The sequence below is a fragment of the Erpetoichthys calabaricus genome, chromosome 4 (assembly GCF_900747795.2).
Source record: "Erpetoichthys calabaricus chromosome 4, fErpCal1.3, whole genome shotgun sequence".
NCBI classification, from domain to species: Eukaryota; Metazoa; Chordata; class Cladistia; order Polypteriformes; family Polypteridae; genus Erpetoichthys; species Erpetoichthys calabaricus.
In genome coordinates, this window is record NC_041397.2 from 241,585,184 (window position 1) to 241,603,079 (window position 17,896).

Here is a 17,896-nt window from a genome sequence, read left to right on the forward strand (position 1 = left end):
AACGAAGACCTTATATGACGTTCGTTTATAAAACAGCGGAGAGGCTGTGTGAAGTCAGCTTCACAAAAAAACAGATCCCCACGTAATCACGTGAACTGACTGTGAACGCAGTACGTACAAAACAAAGAAGAGCCCCAAAGAGCGCTGAAGAAAACATTCATTACACAATTGAGAAGGCAGCGAAACAATAAGAAGCGAGCGAGTGACGCATACAAGCATATTCATAAGTGCAGCTACTGCGGAAACAAAGCACGGTGTAAACCGTAAGTTTAAATTAAGTTTATAGAAATGCTCCCGCTGCCGTTTGCAATACCATATTCGCGACTTACAAGTTTAATGAGAAGACACGAGGTATAAACGAGACTTTGGATCACTTTGTAACGGAGTTAAAATTGCTGTAGCAAGAAACGTTTAAGTGCCGGGTCTTAGCTAACATTAAATAAAGCCGTGGACATCGCAACATCACACAACAGAGCGGCTCACGTGAACATATGAAGCGACTGACGCATACAGACATATTCATGAGTGCAGGTACTTCGGAAACAAAGAACCGTGTAAACCTAAAGTTTAAATTAAGTTCATAGACCTACAAAAGGTTGCCATTAATTTGAGGCAAGATTGCTTTTCTCCTGTACAACTATACGTTGCATTCTCAACAGTAAGCTTGCACGGCTTGCTCATATTACAACCAGAGTGCTGAACTGACAATGTGATATACAAACAGAACAATCGTAAAAACAGGATTAAATAAAAAGGCTGCTTCCGTTGGCAAAACAACGAAAAAGGAACACCTTATATGACGTTCGTTTATAAAACAGCAGAGAGGCTGTGTGAAGTCAGCTTCACAAAAAAACAGATCCTTAACAAATTTTTATTGGTATATTTTCACTCAATTTAAAAAGGTTTTGTTCTTAATAAAAATTTCAAAGCAGTACTTCGCCGCTGCAAAGCACGGGAATGTATATATATAGATAGATAGATAGAGATATATATGTATATATATATATATATATATATATATATATATAAATAGATAGATATATATATATATAAATAGTTATATATATATATATATATATATATATATATATATAGATAGATAGATAGATAGATAGATAGATAGATAGATAGATAGATAGATAGATAGATAGATAGATAGATAGATGTGTATGTATGTAGATATGTATATATGTCTATATATATGTACATATGTAAATATGTATATGTATATATATGTGTCTGTATGTGTATATATATATATATATATATGTGTGTGTATGTATGTATGTGTGTATATGTATGTGTATATATATGTTGATATATGTATATATATGCGGATGTGTATATGTATATATATATGTATATATGTCGATATATGTATATGTAGATATGTATATATAAGTATATATGTTTATGTATATATATGTTTACATAACCTCTTTAACACACTACTTCTCCGCTGCGAAGCACGGGTATTTTGCTAGTTATTAATATGTAGCCTTAGAATGCCTAATCTCACAGACTTTCCACTGTTTATAAGGTATTATTGTATATAACTTATCCCCACCTTCCCTTCTATATCTATAACCTTAGGCAATTAGATGTAGTAAAAAGACAAGCAGAAGTTAAGTTACACATAAAATAATGTATTATTGATAATATTCAGAAATAATAACAAAATGCAAAGTACATTTGAATATTGGCAACCATATAACCTGATTAAATGGTGATATGTAGTTCAGGCGGCACACAGTCTTGCAGTTACTTAAATGTCTCCAGTTAAGGCATCATTGGTGCTCAGCTTTCAGCCACATGTCTGTTCAAAATGGCTGCTGAGCTGTGCTCTTCATTGTCTTGTCTTCATCATCACAGATTAGCAAGAGAGATGCTTCTTTCAGATGTTGGTTAGTAAGAGAGAGAGTGTGAGGTTAAACAAGTAAATATATAGATTTTCTGTCCAACCCCTACAGCCAATAGGGCGTCGTAGTACTTAAAGGCTTCTGAACCAAGCCAATTCCAAACAGCCATACTTCAGACCAATGGGGGAATAGAACATATTAACACCTGCTCCCAAACCATATGTTAAAGTACACCTTAGCCCATTTGCGGGGGTAGAAATGACTTTAGCACAGAAATACTTGCCAAACTGGTTTAAAACACACATCCCCAAATCCTGTCATAAAATTCAAACAGACCCATTCCAAAGGGGGGGGGGGGGGGGGGGGTAAACACTAAATTACATTGCTTTGCCCAAATTAGAAATAAAGACATACAAAACATTTACCAAGTTATATGTAAAATCTCACATCACAACACCAATGTCATAAAAAATCAGGCAGCAGACAGAAAAAGGTTTGGGAATGGCCACCCTGTATACTGATAAATCAGCAAATGCAAAGAAACACGTCTTTACAGGATCAGAGTTCTGAACTGAACTGACTAACAGATTGAGACTGATGACAGCACCCACCCCCCGGTCTGTCTGACAAATTACACTATTTGAGCCTGTAAACTGATCCCCCATGTGCACTTGTATGACAACTTATATCAAGGTAAATTAATTAAATAACCCAAAGATTATAGAAACTATAGATGATTATTTCATATTCAGTATATTGACATAGAAGACAGGAAGCAAGACAGTTGAAACAGACACACATATAACACAGAAGAGTCGTTGTTCACTGCTAATTTAGAGTTCTAATTTATCTTGGCACAGATAAACAGTTTTATGATATCTTCAAGGATGATGTTCTATGCTATATGGAGTTGAGTATTGTTGCTTCTGGTTCTAGTAGATAATTCTTCTTATGTTGGAGTGTACTCCTGGTGTTTGCTACAGGGTCCTTTGCCCGAGATATGGTGTGATGCTGCCTTTTCTCTGCTCACTGTTAGGTTCTTTGCGGTGCCCTCTGTAACTTCACAGGCAAAAGTGTTACTTTTTCTGGCACAAAAGTGTAAATGCCAAAGTTTCCTTCTTGAAGTAATGGCTGCTTCTCAGACAGGGCTCAGTCACTGGCATAGAGTTTGGCTAGGATAGTAGAGCTAGTTTGTGTCATCCAGCTTCAAGAGAAAAGATCATTGGCATTTAGCACCCTCAAAAAAGAGAGCAGCTCATCTGCTTTCAGGTTTCAGAGAGCAAGGAAAAATGAGTGTAGTGGGTTTTTGAAGGAAAGTGTAACTTCGGGTGATTGGATCAAGGTCATCTTCAGTTAAAGAACCAGTGCCTTTTTATGGGAGCATTATTTTGTCTACCACATACTGGTTCAGTTCATTTTGCAGTCATATGCCTAAAATGAATATTCATTTGGATGCCTTTTTGTCTGAAGGAAGCTCTGCAAAAGTGTCACTTCAAATTTGATTTACACCTTTGTTATCAGATGGAGTACAGAGCTGTCCAAAGTTTGGGACAGGGGGCCTGCTGACAAATTTTTGCATCCCTGTTAAATATCCATCCATCCATCCATCCATTTCCCAACCCGCTGAATCCGAACACAGGATCACGGGGGTCTGCTGGAGCCAATCCCAGCCAACACAGGGCACAAGGCAGGAACCAATCCCGGGCAGGGTGCCAACCCACCGCAGCCGGTTAAATATGTCATCTTAAAAGGCTCTATGTGGCACTAAAAGCCTAACAAAATTAGCAATGCCCACTTTGTCCTAAAACCTTGTGTATCACACAGGCAAAACTGGGCACTTATAGAAAGTGTATCCTGCGCATATGGTTTGAGGTTAAGATGTATGATGTACAGATTGTTTATCTCCATGCGGTTCTATCTCTCATGCAGTTACAGTATAGCATATTAATACGTGTTATCTGAATCATCCTTTCTAGCTATGGATCTGCCCATCCCACCCCTGTATTGGCAGAGACGTATGCATGTGTCCTGATTCCAGCCATGTACCTCTTACTGAAATAAGATCTCCTTGGGGCTTTCATAGGACAAAATGTGTTTTTGGTAAAATTGTCTTCTCTTATATGCATATGAATCTCTTCTCTAAATAGTTCTAAATGGGTCCTGTGTACAGAACATTTATCATAGAGTTTCCTATATCCTTTACTTTTTTTCTATCAAAAACAATTTGGCCTCCACCTTAGTTGCCATCTATCGCAGTCTACTGTTAATAGCAACTTTGCGGCTGAATATCTGCAGTATTATGTGTATTCAGGCGAACTATTTCACAGTAAATGGAATGCTAATTAGCTGGGCTATATATCTGCAAAAGACGGCAGAAAGTGGGGAGTGCCAGGTCATGAGTCAGGTGCTGATGCAGAAGAAATAAAAGCAATTATTCTGTTTTAATAGTTCTAAGAAAAATGAAGATTCTGTTCTAATTATCATAACACCGTAGTATTACTGAAAGTAATCGCTCAAGTGCAAAGTAAATTGGGGCATAACCGGCCAATTGTAGCAGTGAAAGTGAAAGGTCTGCTATTGGAAATAAAGACTCATTAGCTCAGATTGGACAGAGCGGCTCAACTCCATCTGCTCAGGATTAATGAGAATTGTGCTGGCCTGCCATGTTGGCTTGTGACTCACAATTCAGGGCACTGAGATTCATATCATCCAAAATTCAATCTGCTAACCAGAGTGTCCCAAAGACAGACTGATGATTGGTTCTGTGCAGGCCGATAGCCATGGAGTTAAGGCTAAGGGTCACTGCTGATGTGGTTACAGTGGGTCACAGGGGAAGAGGCCTGGCAGCATGTCAGTGCAATTGGAGGTACAGGCAGTAGCAGGTAACAAAGAGAAGATTGACAGCTTAAAATAAATAAAATCCACACTTAGATCCCTTTTTCTCTATTCAATAGATTAAAAACTAAATTCATCCAATGTCCTAATTTTATGAAGCAGTTTCTTACTGGGGTTTGGATATGTGCCAAACCAAACAGAGAATGCCTTCTGCTGGCAAGACTGTTTTCATGCGGTTCTTTCTTACCTTATCCGGATCTTTCAGTCAGCGTGTTTAAATAATCACTTCTGTTTGTAGCTTTAAAGTCACCCCCAAAAGCACAACATATAAAATAACAATGTTCCTGTTCCTGTGTTTTCTTCTCAGTTCCGCCAAGGATCTACAACATCTCTTCGGACATCACTGTGAATGAAGGTAGCAATGTCACATTAAGATGCTTAGCTAGTGGCCGACCAGAGCCTATGGTCAACTGGAGACATCTGACCCCTTTAGGTAAGTGAATCCTTCTCGATAAGCTGTAATGGACATTTGCATTTTGTTCTCCTCAAATATAGCCAGGTGACCCATGGAGAACTGCACATTTGAGGTTTTGCATGTACATGCAAGTGAAAAGGATTATTTAGTGAGTAATGCCCTGGACTTTAAACCACAAAGTTTGTGGTTTTAGACTTGCCGTGTGGCCAGGGACCAATTAACCTGCCTCTGTTTCAACTGTAATTCTTCTAAACTGCCTTGAATAAAGGTGTCAGCCAGGTATGCAATAAGACATACTGTATCATGTCAACTAATATGACATGTAGAGGCAAAGGGAATAACTGTAAGAGGTAAAGGTGGACATAATTCAAGGCATGCTAGAACAATAAACATGGAAAGAAGCAATTTGATCAGTCTAAGGTTCTCATTTATGTGTATATAAGCAATCATGGAGGTTGCTCAGAATTCATTGTAGCTGCTTACCTGGTATAAAGAAAAGTTCACTGTTCAGAGGTGAGCAGCCAAGAATGCTGATATACTGTACTACTTGACACACTTAGGGAATTAAACCTTCTGTCTTGACCAGAGAAAGGTATGTTGGATCCTAATCAAGGTCTTCAAAATCCTAAAAGCTATCAATAAACTTGATCCAGTAGAACTCAGTTAAACTGGGACTCAGGTACTTAAGGACACTGGTGGAAATTATATGGGAGCTGAGGAGACACTTGCTGGCCAGGAAAGTGTAGTGAATTTCAGATGGCGTGTGCTAACTGCAACTAGACATTTCCTGCTATGCCTTCTCAGTCTCTCAATAATGCAATCCAGTCAGCCAATACTTCACTTTTAGCTTTCTAGACCCAACTTTGAATGGATGATGTCTACAATCTGATTTTATTTTTAAGTGTGTGCTTCTGTGTTTCCGGTGTGTGATTTTCACATTGTTCTTAACTTCAGTCACTCAAATAGGCTGTCAACAAGTTACATGTGTTTCATTTTTACCCCTAGTAATGGTTTAATGGGTTGTGTTTTCTATTGGGCTCTGCAAAAGTATCATCTATCCTTGGATCAGCATGATTATGTGAATCAGCATTCTCTACAACAAGATCTATCGAGTCAAAATGCAAAATATCAAACTACTATCAATTTAGAGGCAGAGCTGAGAGGTGCATTCAGTTCAGATATTCCGCCAACATTTCTTTAACTTGTGAGATAAAGGAATTGCCAAATTTCACATTCATTTTTCTCATTTTATTTCTTAAATTGATACAATTTATGCCATTCTTTACATCTAAGGCAGTTATAACAGAGGTCACAAAATGAATGTGTGTAAGCTACATACCTGTTTAAGCAGTGCGTCATGTTTTTATTTTTGATTGAGAAGACTAATTTCATAATCTTTGTTGTTTTGTTGGATGTGGCAAATTTTTTACCTGTGTGTACATTTAAAAATAGTTAAAATAGATGTTTAGCTCACAAGAGAAAAATGAATGAGACATTGGTCAGGCTTGGAAGGAGGGGTAAATATGGGACTTGCCAGTGCAGACCTCATTAGAATTTTACTGGAGTTCACCTTGTGATATAATTATGCAAAGATACTTCACCCCCATGGTGCTGGGTTGGAATATAAACATGTAAATGAAAGATTGGGTTCAAACGGCTGTCGCGTGGATTGAATGTTAAATATTTCTTACTGACTGGGGAGGAAGATGGCGGAACTGAGCGACTGGAGGCTGTGCAGAGCCTACTCTTTTCTCTGCCCCTGTGTCATTCTGCTTAAGCACAGGACATGTCAGTCAGCTCCATCTAGCTCCTTGTCTTTCGGGTTGGTTTGGTGTGCCTTTCGTCAGCATGCACGTCTCCACTTAGCCCTTTGACTCTGTGCTTTGTTTAGCTTTCTTTATGCGTGCCTTATTAGAGTTTAGGGACCAATAACTCTGACAGCGTGGTTCAATTGGGAGCTATCTGAACTTTATCAGGGCTGATCGCAGAGAGACACCTAGCCACTCAAACAGCGTTGATTAAATTCAGATGAAATTTAGATTAAATTAAATGGTGCATCTCCAAGACTGGAGAGAAGCGATGCCGAAAGCCATTGTTTGTTTTTTTGTGTGATTTATTGAGTAATTTTGAAGAACTATTACACTGAAGCTCTTTTTAATTTCTGCACACAGAACTGATTTTCATGTTAGAAATTACAGATGCAATTTGGTGAGTTTCAAATGATATGAGCAATTCGCCATGAGCAGAATGTGAGAATAGGGCACATTAAGTTCAGTATAGTGTCGGGGGGGTGGTGGAGGTAAGGGAAGTTAATGAGTGACAGAAATGGACTATGTTAAAGACTGGCAATGGAGGACACACAGTAAAGCTGTCCAACATTTCTCTCACCCCCACATTCTCCAGCAACGTGTTGGTATCATTAATGTCACAAAGTTGTAGACCCAAATTGCTGAACTCCCTTGGAACACTTTGTTGTCGGTTTCACGTCCTTTTATGCATATTTCTAGTGTTGGAGCCACACACCCCATTTCCATTTACACTTCAATGTGCTAAGACATGAAGGACCAAGAAAAGACAAAACTTGATTTTATTTTAGCTGAGGACTGGATAAGCAAAATAGAAGATGAATGGAATGAGCAAAAAATTCCATCCATCCATTATCCAACCTGCTATATCCCAACTACAGGGCCACGGGGGTCCGCTAGAGCCAATCCCAGCCAACACAGGGCGCAAGGCAGGAAACAAACCCCGGGCAGGGTGCCAGCCCACTGCGGGCAAAAAATTAAATTTTTTTATTTTTTCTGACTGTATTTTAAAGGCATACTTACTGCTTTGTTGCCCCAGGATCAATATTAGATTGGGGATATTTCAAAATAGTGCACAAGTCCAGTTGGGATAAGGCACATGGCGAGGTAGTTAAATGGCTGGAATAGAAGCACAAAAGTGATTGTCTTGTCTTCAGCACAAAAAATAAAAAATGCTTGTCTGCCCAAAATGTGAAAGGAACTTTAGAATCATGTTTTCCAAAGGGGCAACATAAATTAAACATGAACAAATTCCCTTTTGCAGCAATATGACTGAACTGTTACACACACTTGGAGTATTCAGGCAAAGGAAACACAGAGACATCAGATTGATTTGTAAAAATCCAGTAATTTTTAGTGGACATGCAAAATGATTATACCTCAGACATCTACTTATACGTCAGGAGCATTGTGAAAGGAACACTCGACATGGGCATCTCTTCCAGATTCATTATAAAAATTTGCACCATTCCGTTCTTGTGTGTGTAGTCACAAGAAGGACTGTCCAATGGTGTGTAGATGAATTTAGTTTGAAACCAGGCCTCACAATTTCTTTTTTTTTAACAAATGTGCCCACTAGTAGGTAAGACTTTTTTATATTGAATGTCTTTCTTTACTCAATTAAAAACCTCCCAAATGTCCTTTGTCCTTGTGGGTTTAGTCAAACATTTGTCCTAAACAGCACACTTGACCTTATTTTAACTCACTCCATTTAAGTCCCTCTTTAGTGGGTCAGGTGTCCCTTTTCATATGTAGATCAGGAGGTACAGTAACAGACTGCAGTTCTGCGCTGATTACCACTTCACAGATGGGGAGTCAAACTGGTCAAGCAGTTCCCTGATGATGAATTTAGTTCATTCTGGTGCTCAGATAGACACTGGTAGCCACAAGTTCACTGTGGGGCTACTTTTTGGCTTGTGTACCATATCTGCCACACTCCTCCAACTGGCCTTGCTGTTCATCCTCTCAGAGATGGGGAAAGAAAGGTCAGACACTGGCACTTGACATTCATGGTGCCTACAAGCATGAAATCAGACATACTGTATATTCTGGCAGAAATTCCAGATCGCCACCTGTCAGAATGAAAACCAGAACAGGAGCCAGTGCTCTGAGCCCTTGTGTCAGGTGACCAGCGGGATCCAAGAGAATGAGAGCATGAAGGAGCCTCCTTTTGTGCAAGACTTTCAGTTCTGCTGTGCTGTGGACAGTAGTATCTCTCTTTACTGTATGCACTGTTGTGTAATAGGCACGTTGGGATTCATTGTAACTTTGATATTTATTTTGTTATACAGTATCATATTCCATCAGTGGCTCATTAGGAATAGATGTGGGAAGGCTAACCATTGCAGTGAGCAGACAAGTGTGCCTTGTAATGGTAGAATCTGGACTAGTTGGCTAGTTCAAGATGGGCTTCTGGTAGAATGACTGAAAGTGCTGAGGTAGTAATCTCTATAGAGTGTACAACAAACACAGAGCCTCTGTATTTAAAAATCTTCAGAATCACATATATATTTTAGTATAGATTTATGGTCAATATTGGAACTCAAAGTTTGTAGTGGATGGGGTGGTTTCCCTTAGAGGCATGGAAGGCACTTTGCAGAATCAAAGTTTAAACACATGCTGGCCCAGTTCACATCTGCTTCACCTCTTCTGCTTGGAAAATATAAATTTGTGTCTGGAAATGCAACACACTGCTTATCCCGACTCCCTTTGAATAAGCTCTTAGCCAACTCGCCTGACTCTAAACATATGAATTGTGACCAATGAGAACATCTTTTCATGAAAAAAAATGTGTGTCACTGGTTTTGTTTGTTTTCTTTCATAGCTAGCAAAAGAGCCCGAAGACTGAAATCAGAATCGTGAGACACGCAAGAGATGATTGATTTGTTGAGTTTTCAAAAGTTGCAATCAATACCAGAGATGCTATTCTTGATAATTTCTTTTTATTCTTTCAGATTGTGATAGAGTCTTTACTTCATTCTTTATGTAAAGTACAGGCAATTTGTTCCTTCAACCTTTCCTTCTTAAATAATGTTGCATAATCAAGTGACACATGTGCAGTGACCACTCGGCAAAGCAAAATCCTCCCCAGAAAGAAAAACTCTGTCAATGAAGAAACAGAAAGAACAAAAGCAATACATGTAATTAATTTTTAAGGAAATGAACCTTGCAAAAATGATGTGAAAAAAAAGAATACATTTAACCTGCAAACAATCCTGATGTAAAGGAGCAGATGGGGAACTGCAGTACTCCCTCACTTGTGCTAACACACCCAGCTTAACATATACTAAGGTGAATCAAAGTAATTTCATGCCCCCTCCTTCATGTCCAAATTGTGAAAATGAGACGCACCTAACTGTGCAGCGTACTCAGCTGTGATCTTATTCTAGAACTTACGGCAGGTAGTGAGCTTTGAACCTCTGAACTATACTGTAATTGACAGAGATTAGTTTTGGACTAAAGCAATGCCTTTGACAGTCCTGATGTTGCAAGGCCAGCCTTCTTTCATGGCGACTCATAGTTTAATTCTTATTGCTCCCAGTTCCACTTTTAAACTAACTTGCATCCCATGCAGTTCAGTTCAGTTCCACTTATTTTTGTGTAGTGCAGACACACAAGATTTTCATACATAAATGAACTAATTAAGCCAAGCATTCATTGAAACAGAATTCATCTAAACTATTAATATAAATAAGTAGTAACTGTGTAAGTCTATTTTATATTATAATTGAGATGTGGCCAGTTGACACTGAAGGAGAGGAAAACAAAAAGTAATTTCATCAAAGTTCCTAAAGGGTCCATAGTTAAAGATGTATAGTCAGGCTTTCAGTCCATACAAAAAAGTGGAAATTATTTCTTAGCAGATACCCATATTACAGGCAACAGGGACTAACAAGTTTTTCTTCCTTGAACTCATTGAATAGGAGGTGTTCCCACGGGGTATCCTTGTTTCTCACAAAGGCTTCTGATGGGTTTAGCTTCTTTGCTGTGTGTCCTCACCCAATTTCTGGCTCCCCTCCTTTCCTTTCCCTGCTTACCTTTGTGACTTTAGGTTCTGACCCTTCCACTGCTTTTAAGCAGGGCACTCTATGGGTGTTTGTCATTTCATCCATTAATCCATCCATCCATCCATCCATCCATCCATCCATCCATCCATCCATCCATCCATCCATCCATCCATCCAGTGCAAGCCCCCATACATGTGGACCCAGTCTATCATAGGGCACAATTATGCGCATACCATGCTCATTCATAATATAACAGGTTAGTTTAGGCTCAGCTGTTAATCTAACACAAGTGTGGGCTGTGAGAGGAACACAAATTTACTCAGATGGAAAAGGCCAACTTGAGCAAGAGGAAAACATGAAAACAGACAGTTATTAGTCTCTTAACCTTGTTTTACTAATGCACTGATTTGATTGAATTCGACTCTAAGCATATCCAGGGGTGAGTGAGGATCACTACGTATTAGTAATGAGTATCGTTGGCATATGCAGCTAGAAATGAAGAAAAAGCAATAATTAATAATCAATGTGTCACTGTAGTGTGAGACTCATTGCTTTATGAATATTCTTTTTAGACTTACATGCATAAGAGCAATGATGTAAAGTATAAAATTACATTTACTTTTGTTGCTGTGCTTGAGCAATTTATGCAGGGAATGGTACTTTTTAAAAACAAAATATTATTTAGTAATGATCCTAATTCATTACATTTTCAAGATGGGTTGTTACAAAGTATAACTGATTGGCTGTGTTCAAAATTCAACGTTTACAGTGCCCATTTAAAATAAGACTGTATGAAAACATTTTTAGAGTCAGAGGTCACAATCTTGGAATGCTAAGTAAGTTAGTAAATGATGCAATGGCTGTGCAGTTTTCTCTGGATAGATAGATAGATAGATAGATAGATAGATAGATAGATAGATAGATAGATAGATAGATAGATAGATAGATAGATAGATAGATAGATAGATAGATAGATAGATAGATAGATAGATAGATAGATAGATAGATAGATAGATAGATAGATAGATACTTGAAACGGACACTTCTCAGTATATCTTGGTGTGATTGTCCAGTGTACAGGTCAAGATCTGAGTGCACACTGTAGAAATTCTCCTCTCTAGCCTGTAGCAGTTTTATGTTTCTACTGCACTTGGAAGCACCTTTGCCATGGAAGACATAACAGAAAATGTTTTGTGTTGTGGTAGCAGTGCCTTATTTTATAAAATGGAGATGATACTGTATATCGCTGGTCACATTTAAAAGAGCTGTTCACTCTCAAGAACATAACACAAAACAGCTTCATTATGTGATGTAAACTGAATCTCGGAAACTATGGAGTTAACTACATACAAGACCCCTTCCTCAGATTTATAAAAAAAAAAATCATGAAAGGTTGTTGATTTTTAAACTAGCACAATGTTTAAAATGATATGATACAAATGATAAAAATTATAGTTGATGGTATTGAAAAATACTACAGTAAAATTCTGATAACCGCTTGTTGTTGCAACTAAAACACTGCCCAGTTGGGCAGTAGGCTAAGCTAGGATATGAGGTGGCATCATTTTTAAAAAGATGTTTCACTTTAATGTGTTATACATATGTACGTTGCATTTAGCATATATAATAATGTACATGGTGTATACAGCCAGCAGGTGGCACACATGGTGTATTCATCAAAGCACATATTTTAGCTCAGTAATTGACAAAATAAGAATACTTCCACTTAACTCTTAATAACTTCTGCAACACCTGCCTGCATATTTTTCCCCACTTGTGTATTTGAGTACGGCACAGTCACAAGAATTTTACTGTAGTTTGTTCATGTTTGTTCTGCTTTGCTATTTAAAGATAATTTGTTAACTCTGTATTGATTTTTTTTCAACTTTGCTTGTACATGATGGTGCTATGCAAACAGCATTTCTTTAATGTCAACAAGATTCAAAAGCTTTTTGTCATGTGGATTTTGAATATCGTTTTCAATTCTTATGTCTGCCTTTGCACTTTATTTGCAAAACTGTGAGTGTATCTTTTCTCTCCACTGAAGCCTTTGCTGTCTCAGATTATACTCTATAGTATTAACTATGGACTACATTATTAACTGATTTTTAGAGATGATTTTGATTATTTCTTTACCAGGCATCCATTATCATTTTGTCCTTTTTTCATGTTTTAATATTTGGATGTGTTGCCAACATTTTTTAATAACAATCTTTATTATATAGCAGACTCATTGTGTTCTTAAGAATTACTTTACAATTACTCCAGTCTTTTCAATGTTGCAGTTGATACTGGTATATGGCATGTGTTTTAAGAGGAATTCAGACTAAGAACCAGCGAGGCGTTTGTTTTCCAAACTGCAGATTCTGATGTTGTTATTCTTTTATGCAGTTGTCCATTTCTGCCTTCTGCCTGTTTTTCTGTACAGGTTAGATCCAGTTCACCCTCTTACTGCAAGACAGTAACAGACACCTTTGCATGAAATCTTCAGTTTCTTGGCAATCTGTCACATGGAATAGCCTTCATTCTGCAAAAAAATCAATAGACTGACATTTTTCTTGAGAAAGCTATTTCGTTTTGGCTATTTTTGAACCCAGAACTCAACTTCAGAAAGCACCTTGCAACACAAATGAACAGAATAAGGTTTCAGTGGCGCTAATGCAATTTGGAAGGTTTCTCTAATAACCCATTAGCATGTAAACATAACTAATTAAGGATAAGCTAAGGGCGTTTACTTTACAGCAATATGTGAAAAATAAATTAAAAATTGGTCATTTGAAGCAGTAATAGTCATTACACACACTAATAATGCCTTGGCAATTTTTTAAATCAAAGTAATTATTTCTAGATAAAAAAGGTATGAATTTCAATCAAAAACATGAACATTTCAGAGTGATCCCAAACTTTTGCACAGTAGTGTGTTTAGACAGAAAGCACAAAGCATACGAGATACAAAGCATTTTTTCACTGCCAACATGAATCATCAGGCTACTTTTTAGCACCCTAACCTGTAAAGTTTGGGTTTAATGGCTGTAGTGATGCTGTTGTGGCTTTATTTATAAAAGTTATTAAAGAAGTTACAAACTTTCAATAACATTACACAAAAGACAAAGCTTACAAAATTAAAATTTGATTGTATTGTTAACAACAGGCTACAAGAAAAAAAATAGTTTATTTGAATTAGTATATGTGAAATTGGAAATTTTAACACAACATTGCAATTTACATTTAGTCGGATGTACAGTAAATGTACATTTTTATCAACAACAACTCAGTAACCCAATAACTGCTTCAGACTCCAGCTCCAACTCCACAGCCCAGGCGCTGTGCACACCATGCAACAATACGGATGCCATGTATCCAGAGTGGTGAAAAAATTTGCTTAGAATGGCACACAATTTGAAACTTATGAATTCTTTATTTCTGGAATTTTCCATTTAATATTTTTGGGCCACCATGGATGACTGAAACTGCTGGAACCAGATCTGTACTCGAGGTTTACTGTATATATATCATGTCATTGAAATGTTTTATTGCTACATATGTTTTACTTTACAATGCACACCATGGATATTTCAGGATAGTTTCTATTTTAGGTTAATTTTTTTCCTAAAGTAACTAAATTGAACTTTATATGACTCATTTTTTCTGAGTCTGTTTCATTTATATTCCATGTCAGGTACTTTTACTTTTATTATGTAAACAATAGCTTATTTTCTTGACTGGAATTTTTCAGTACTTTTTCCACCTCTGCATAAAAACATACCATATGTACTGGACTATACATACAGTATATTTAATTAGCTTGTTGTTGGCGAAAAGATGCTGAACAGATGATGAAGAGAAATTTCCTAGTAAGAAAAGAGCAAACTGGGACTTTCAAATTAAGCACATGAATTGGAATATCTGAACAAATTGATTTTTTTCTTATAAGTGTGGGTGGTTTTATGGCTATTTGAGAAGACAGGTTGTCCATCTGCCTGGTCATTACCAATAGAAAAATAGTGAACAAGAGTAGATCTAGCTAGCCCCATTCTGGACGAGGCTCTCTTCATCCATCCATCCATTTTCCAACCTGCTGAATCCGAACACAGGGTCACGGGGGTCTGCTGGAGCCAAACCCAGCCAACACAGGGCACAAGGCAGGATCCAATCCCGGGCAGGGTGCCAACCCACCGCAGGACACACACAAACACACCCACACACCAAAGCCAATTTAGAATTGCCAATCCACCTAACCTGCATGTCTTTGGACTGTGGGAGGAAACCGGAGCGCCCGGAGGAAACCCACGCAGACACGGGGAGAACATGCAAACTCCACGCAGGGAGGACCCGGGAAGCGAACCCAGGTACCCAGGTCTCCCAACTGCGAGGCATCAGCACTACCCACTGCGCCACTGTGCCACCGAGGCTCTCTTCAATTTAATTAAAACAGTCATGTGGGTCAGTTATAGATTGTGCTTTGCCCAATTCCTCCCCTTACCCCATTTGTTATAGGTAACCGTAAAGGGAGCACATATTCCACTCAACATCATTCCAAGTATCATTGTGGCCTACAAGCTCTCCCATCACACTAGGTCACAATCCTAGGAAGGGCCATATAGAGTAACTTGGTCAGGCTAACCTAATGTGTTGCTAAAACTACACTTACCCAAAAAAGCAGAATAAAATGAGGTTGATGACATTGCCTGGTGAATATACGCCCCCTACTCGATGCTGTATAGTTGTACATATTGAGATCATATGGGCAAGTCAGATGATTCAGGGAGAGGATGCAGGAATGGATTTAATTGTAAAGAAGATTGTTGTTGTAATTAGTAGGCACTCCTAGCAGCTAAGGAAATTAACTGTAAAGCACAGTCCAAAATTGAAAATGAGTTTCAAAACTACCATATGTGAACAGTAATGCAGAATGTGAAATACAATTTCAAAAACCCAACAGTGGTCATCATGGATTAATGGAGCAATCTGTGAGTCTATTCATAACTAGGAAGCCTCTGTAGTTAAATGTTTTATATGCTGGGCACTCCCTGGATAGTGTCTGGTGGTGTTGTCGGTTGGTGCAGCCACAGTTCCTGGTGGTATGTAATGGGTCCTGAATGGGGTGGTAGATGAAAGTGCCATGTGGGCCTGTCTAATATGTTGATTGTTACACATTTTGAAATGTTGACTTATTTTGACATTGTTACATAAAATAAACGATTGGTTACAAAAATTAAAACCCTACAATCATGTAATATGTGGATATCAGGGTAAGACGTCTGCTTCTTTTCAGGCGTGCCTCTGAGAAGCTCTAAAACATGGGTGGATTAATGAAACATGACATAATATTATCTAACTGCTTAATTCAGTTTCAGTGTGCACGAGGATGGCCCCTCACACATGCTACCACACTCATTTTCAAACAGGTCCATTAACCCTAACCCAGGGTAAAAAGTGAAGCACAAGGAAGAAATCCCACAAAGATACAGTGAAAACACGCAAACTTCGCATATATATTGACCAGGCGTGAAATCTGGACTCACAGCACTGCATTACAATGTTGCTTTGGTTGAATTATCTATGTGAAGTTACAGTTCTCCAAAGGATAGCATATGAAGAACAGCAGCACATTCCCTCTGTAGACTTGCTCAAAGCTCAATATCCCAATTCTCAGTACACTGGAGGCTCAAACTGATGATTATCGCCCTCCATGTGAAGCTACACTGTCCCAAGCAGCAGCAGGTTATATGTCTTCTGCTGGGAAGTGGGTAGAGGGAGTTAGTTTGTCATGAGAGAATGAAGCTCATTCCTCTTATTTTTCTGTTTCATCAGAGCCTTTGTCAAGTTATTGGAGGCACATTGTCAAGGAGTTGGGGCCTATTAGTTCTTGTCATTAAAGTGAAGCTTTGCACTTTACTTATTTTTAATCTTTGTCATTCATGACTTTGTGTGTGTAGCAACAGCAGAGGCATGGCACAGAATGCAGCAATACAACAATTAAAAAGGCAGCATGAGAACTACTATGAACAACAGCTGTACAAAGAATTATTACACTGACCAGCATCAGTCATATTATTGTGGCCTTTAAGTGATAGACAAAACAACAAACTAATATTCTGTTTGTTTATTAGAATGTTTTTCTTCTGTCCTGGATTACTTCGTGTCCTGTGTCCAATGTTGACGGGGAAGATTCCACCACTCCTAAACCCTGTAATACACTGTGCTCAGAAAATGGGTAGTCCTGGTCTATGTATCTATTTTTCCAGTATCTAGAGTCACTGTACTCCAGGTAGATTTATGGACAATCAAGCCATGCCCCATCTAATGCTGCTTAAAGTTTGGACAAGATGCCGGTTTGTGGCTGAACACTCACAAAAAAACTAGAAAGCAGGCATTACTTTAATTAATGATGGCTTGCATTTTGAAAAATAATACATTTTTAAGTAAAAGCGTCCATCCATCCATCACCGAGTATGCTAATTCTAGGTCAAGGTTATGAATGTTGGAGGCTATCCCAGCATCATCAGCCTCAGTGGAAGCAACCAGCTCTGGCACAAACATATTTGTTAAAATAATGACATTGGCTACTAACAACTAAAATCATTCTTTCCAAAAATTGCTTTTTGTGCTACTATTGACAAATGTGAAGTCAAGCAACACTGAGCAGTATTTGCAGGGGAATCAATGAACATTGATCATTAAGAAGTCAATAGTTAATGACTAGAAGAATAATAATAGCAATAAAAAAAATTGTTGTTGTAACAAGGGCCCATTTTTGTGCCACTTTGGCCTGGTATAAACGGACATCAGACAACTATATAAGGTATAGTAGGTGATTAGTCAAATAATAGAGAGAAGGCCATATAACACAAAATACTTTAATCTGTACTGTAAATGCTGTATTGGATGAAGCTGGTTCAATAATAATATTAC

General features: G+C 38.1%; 1 protein-coding gene across 4 annotated transcripts in view; it reads left to right on the forward strand.

Moving 5' to 3' along the window:
* The window catches only part of lsamp (limbic system associated membrane protein), a 666,837-nt gene that overhangs the window by 426,687 nt on the left and 222,254 nt on the right, over positions 1-17,896 (forward strand). For all 4 annotated transcript variants that reach the window (XM_028800476.2, XM_028800477.2, XM_051926294.1 and 1 more), the window contains exon 3: positions 5,062-5,187. In XM_028800476.2, coding sequence (XP_028656309.1) covers positions 5,062-5,187 — 126 coding nt within the window. The remainder of the gene's footprint in view (positions 1-5,061; positions 5,188-17,896) is intronic.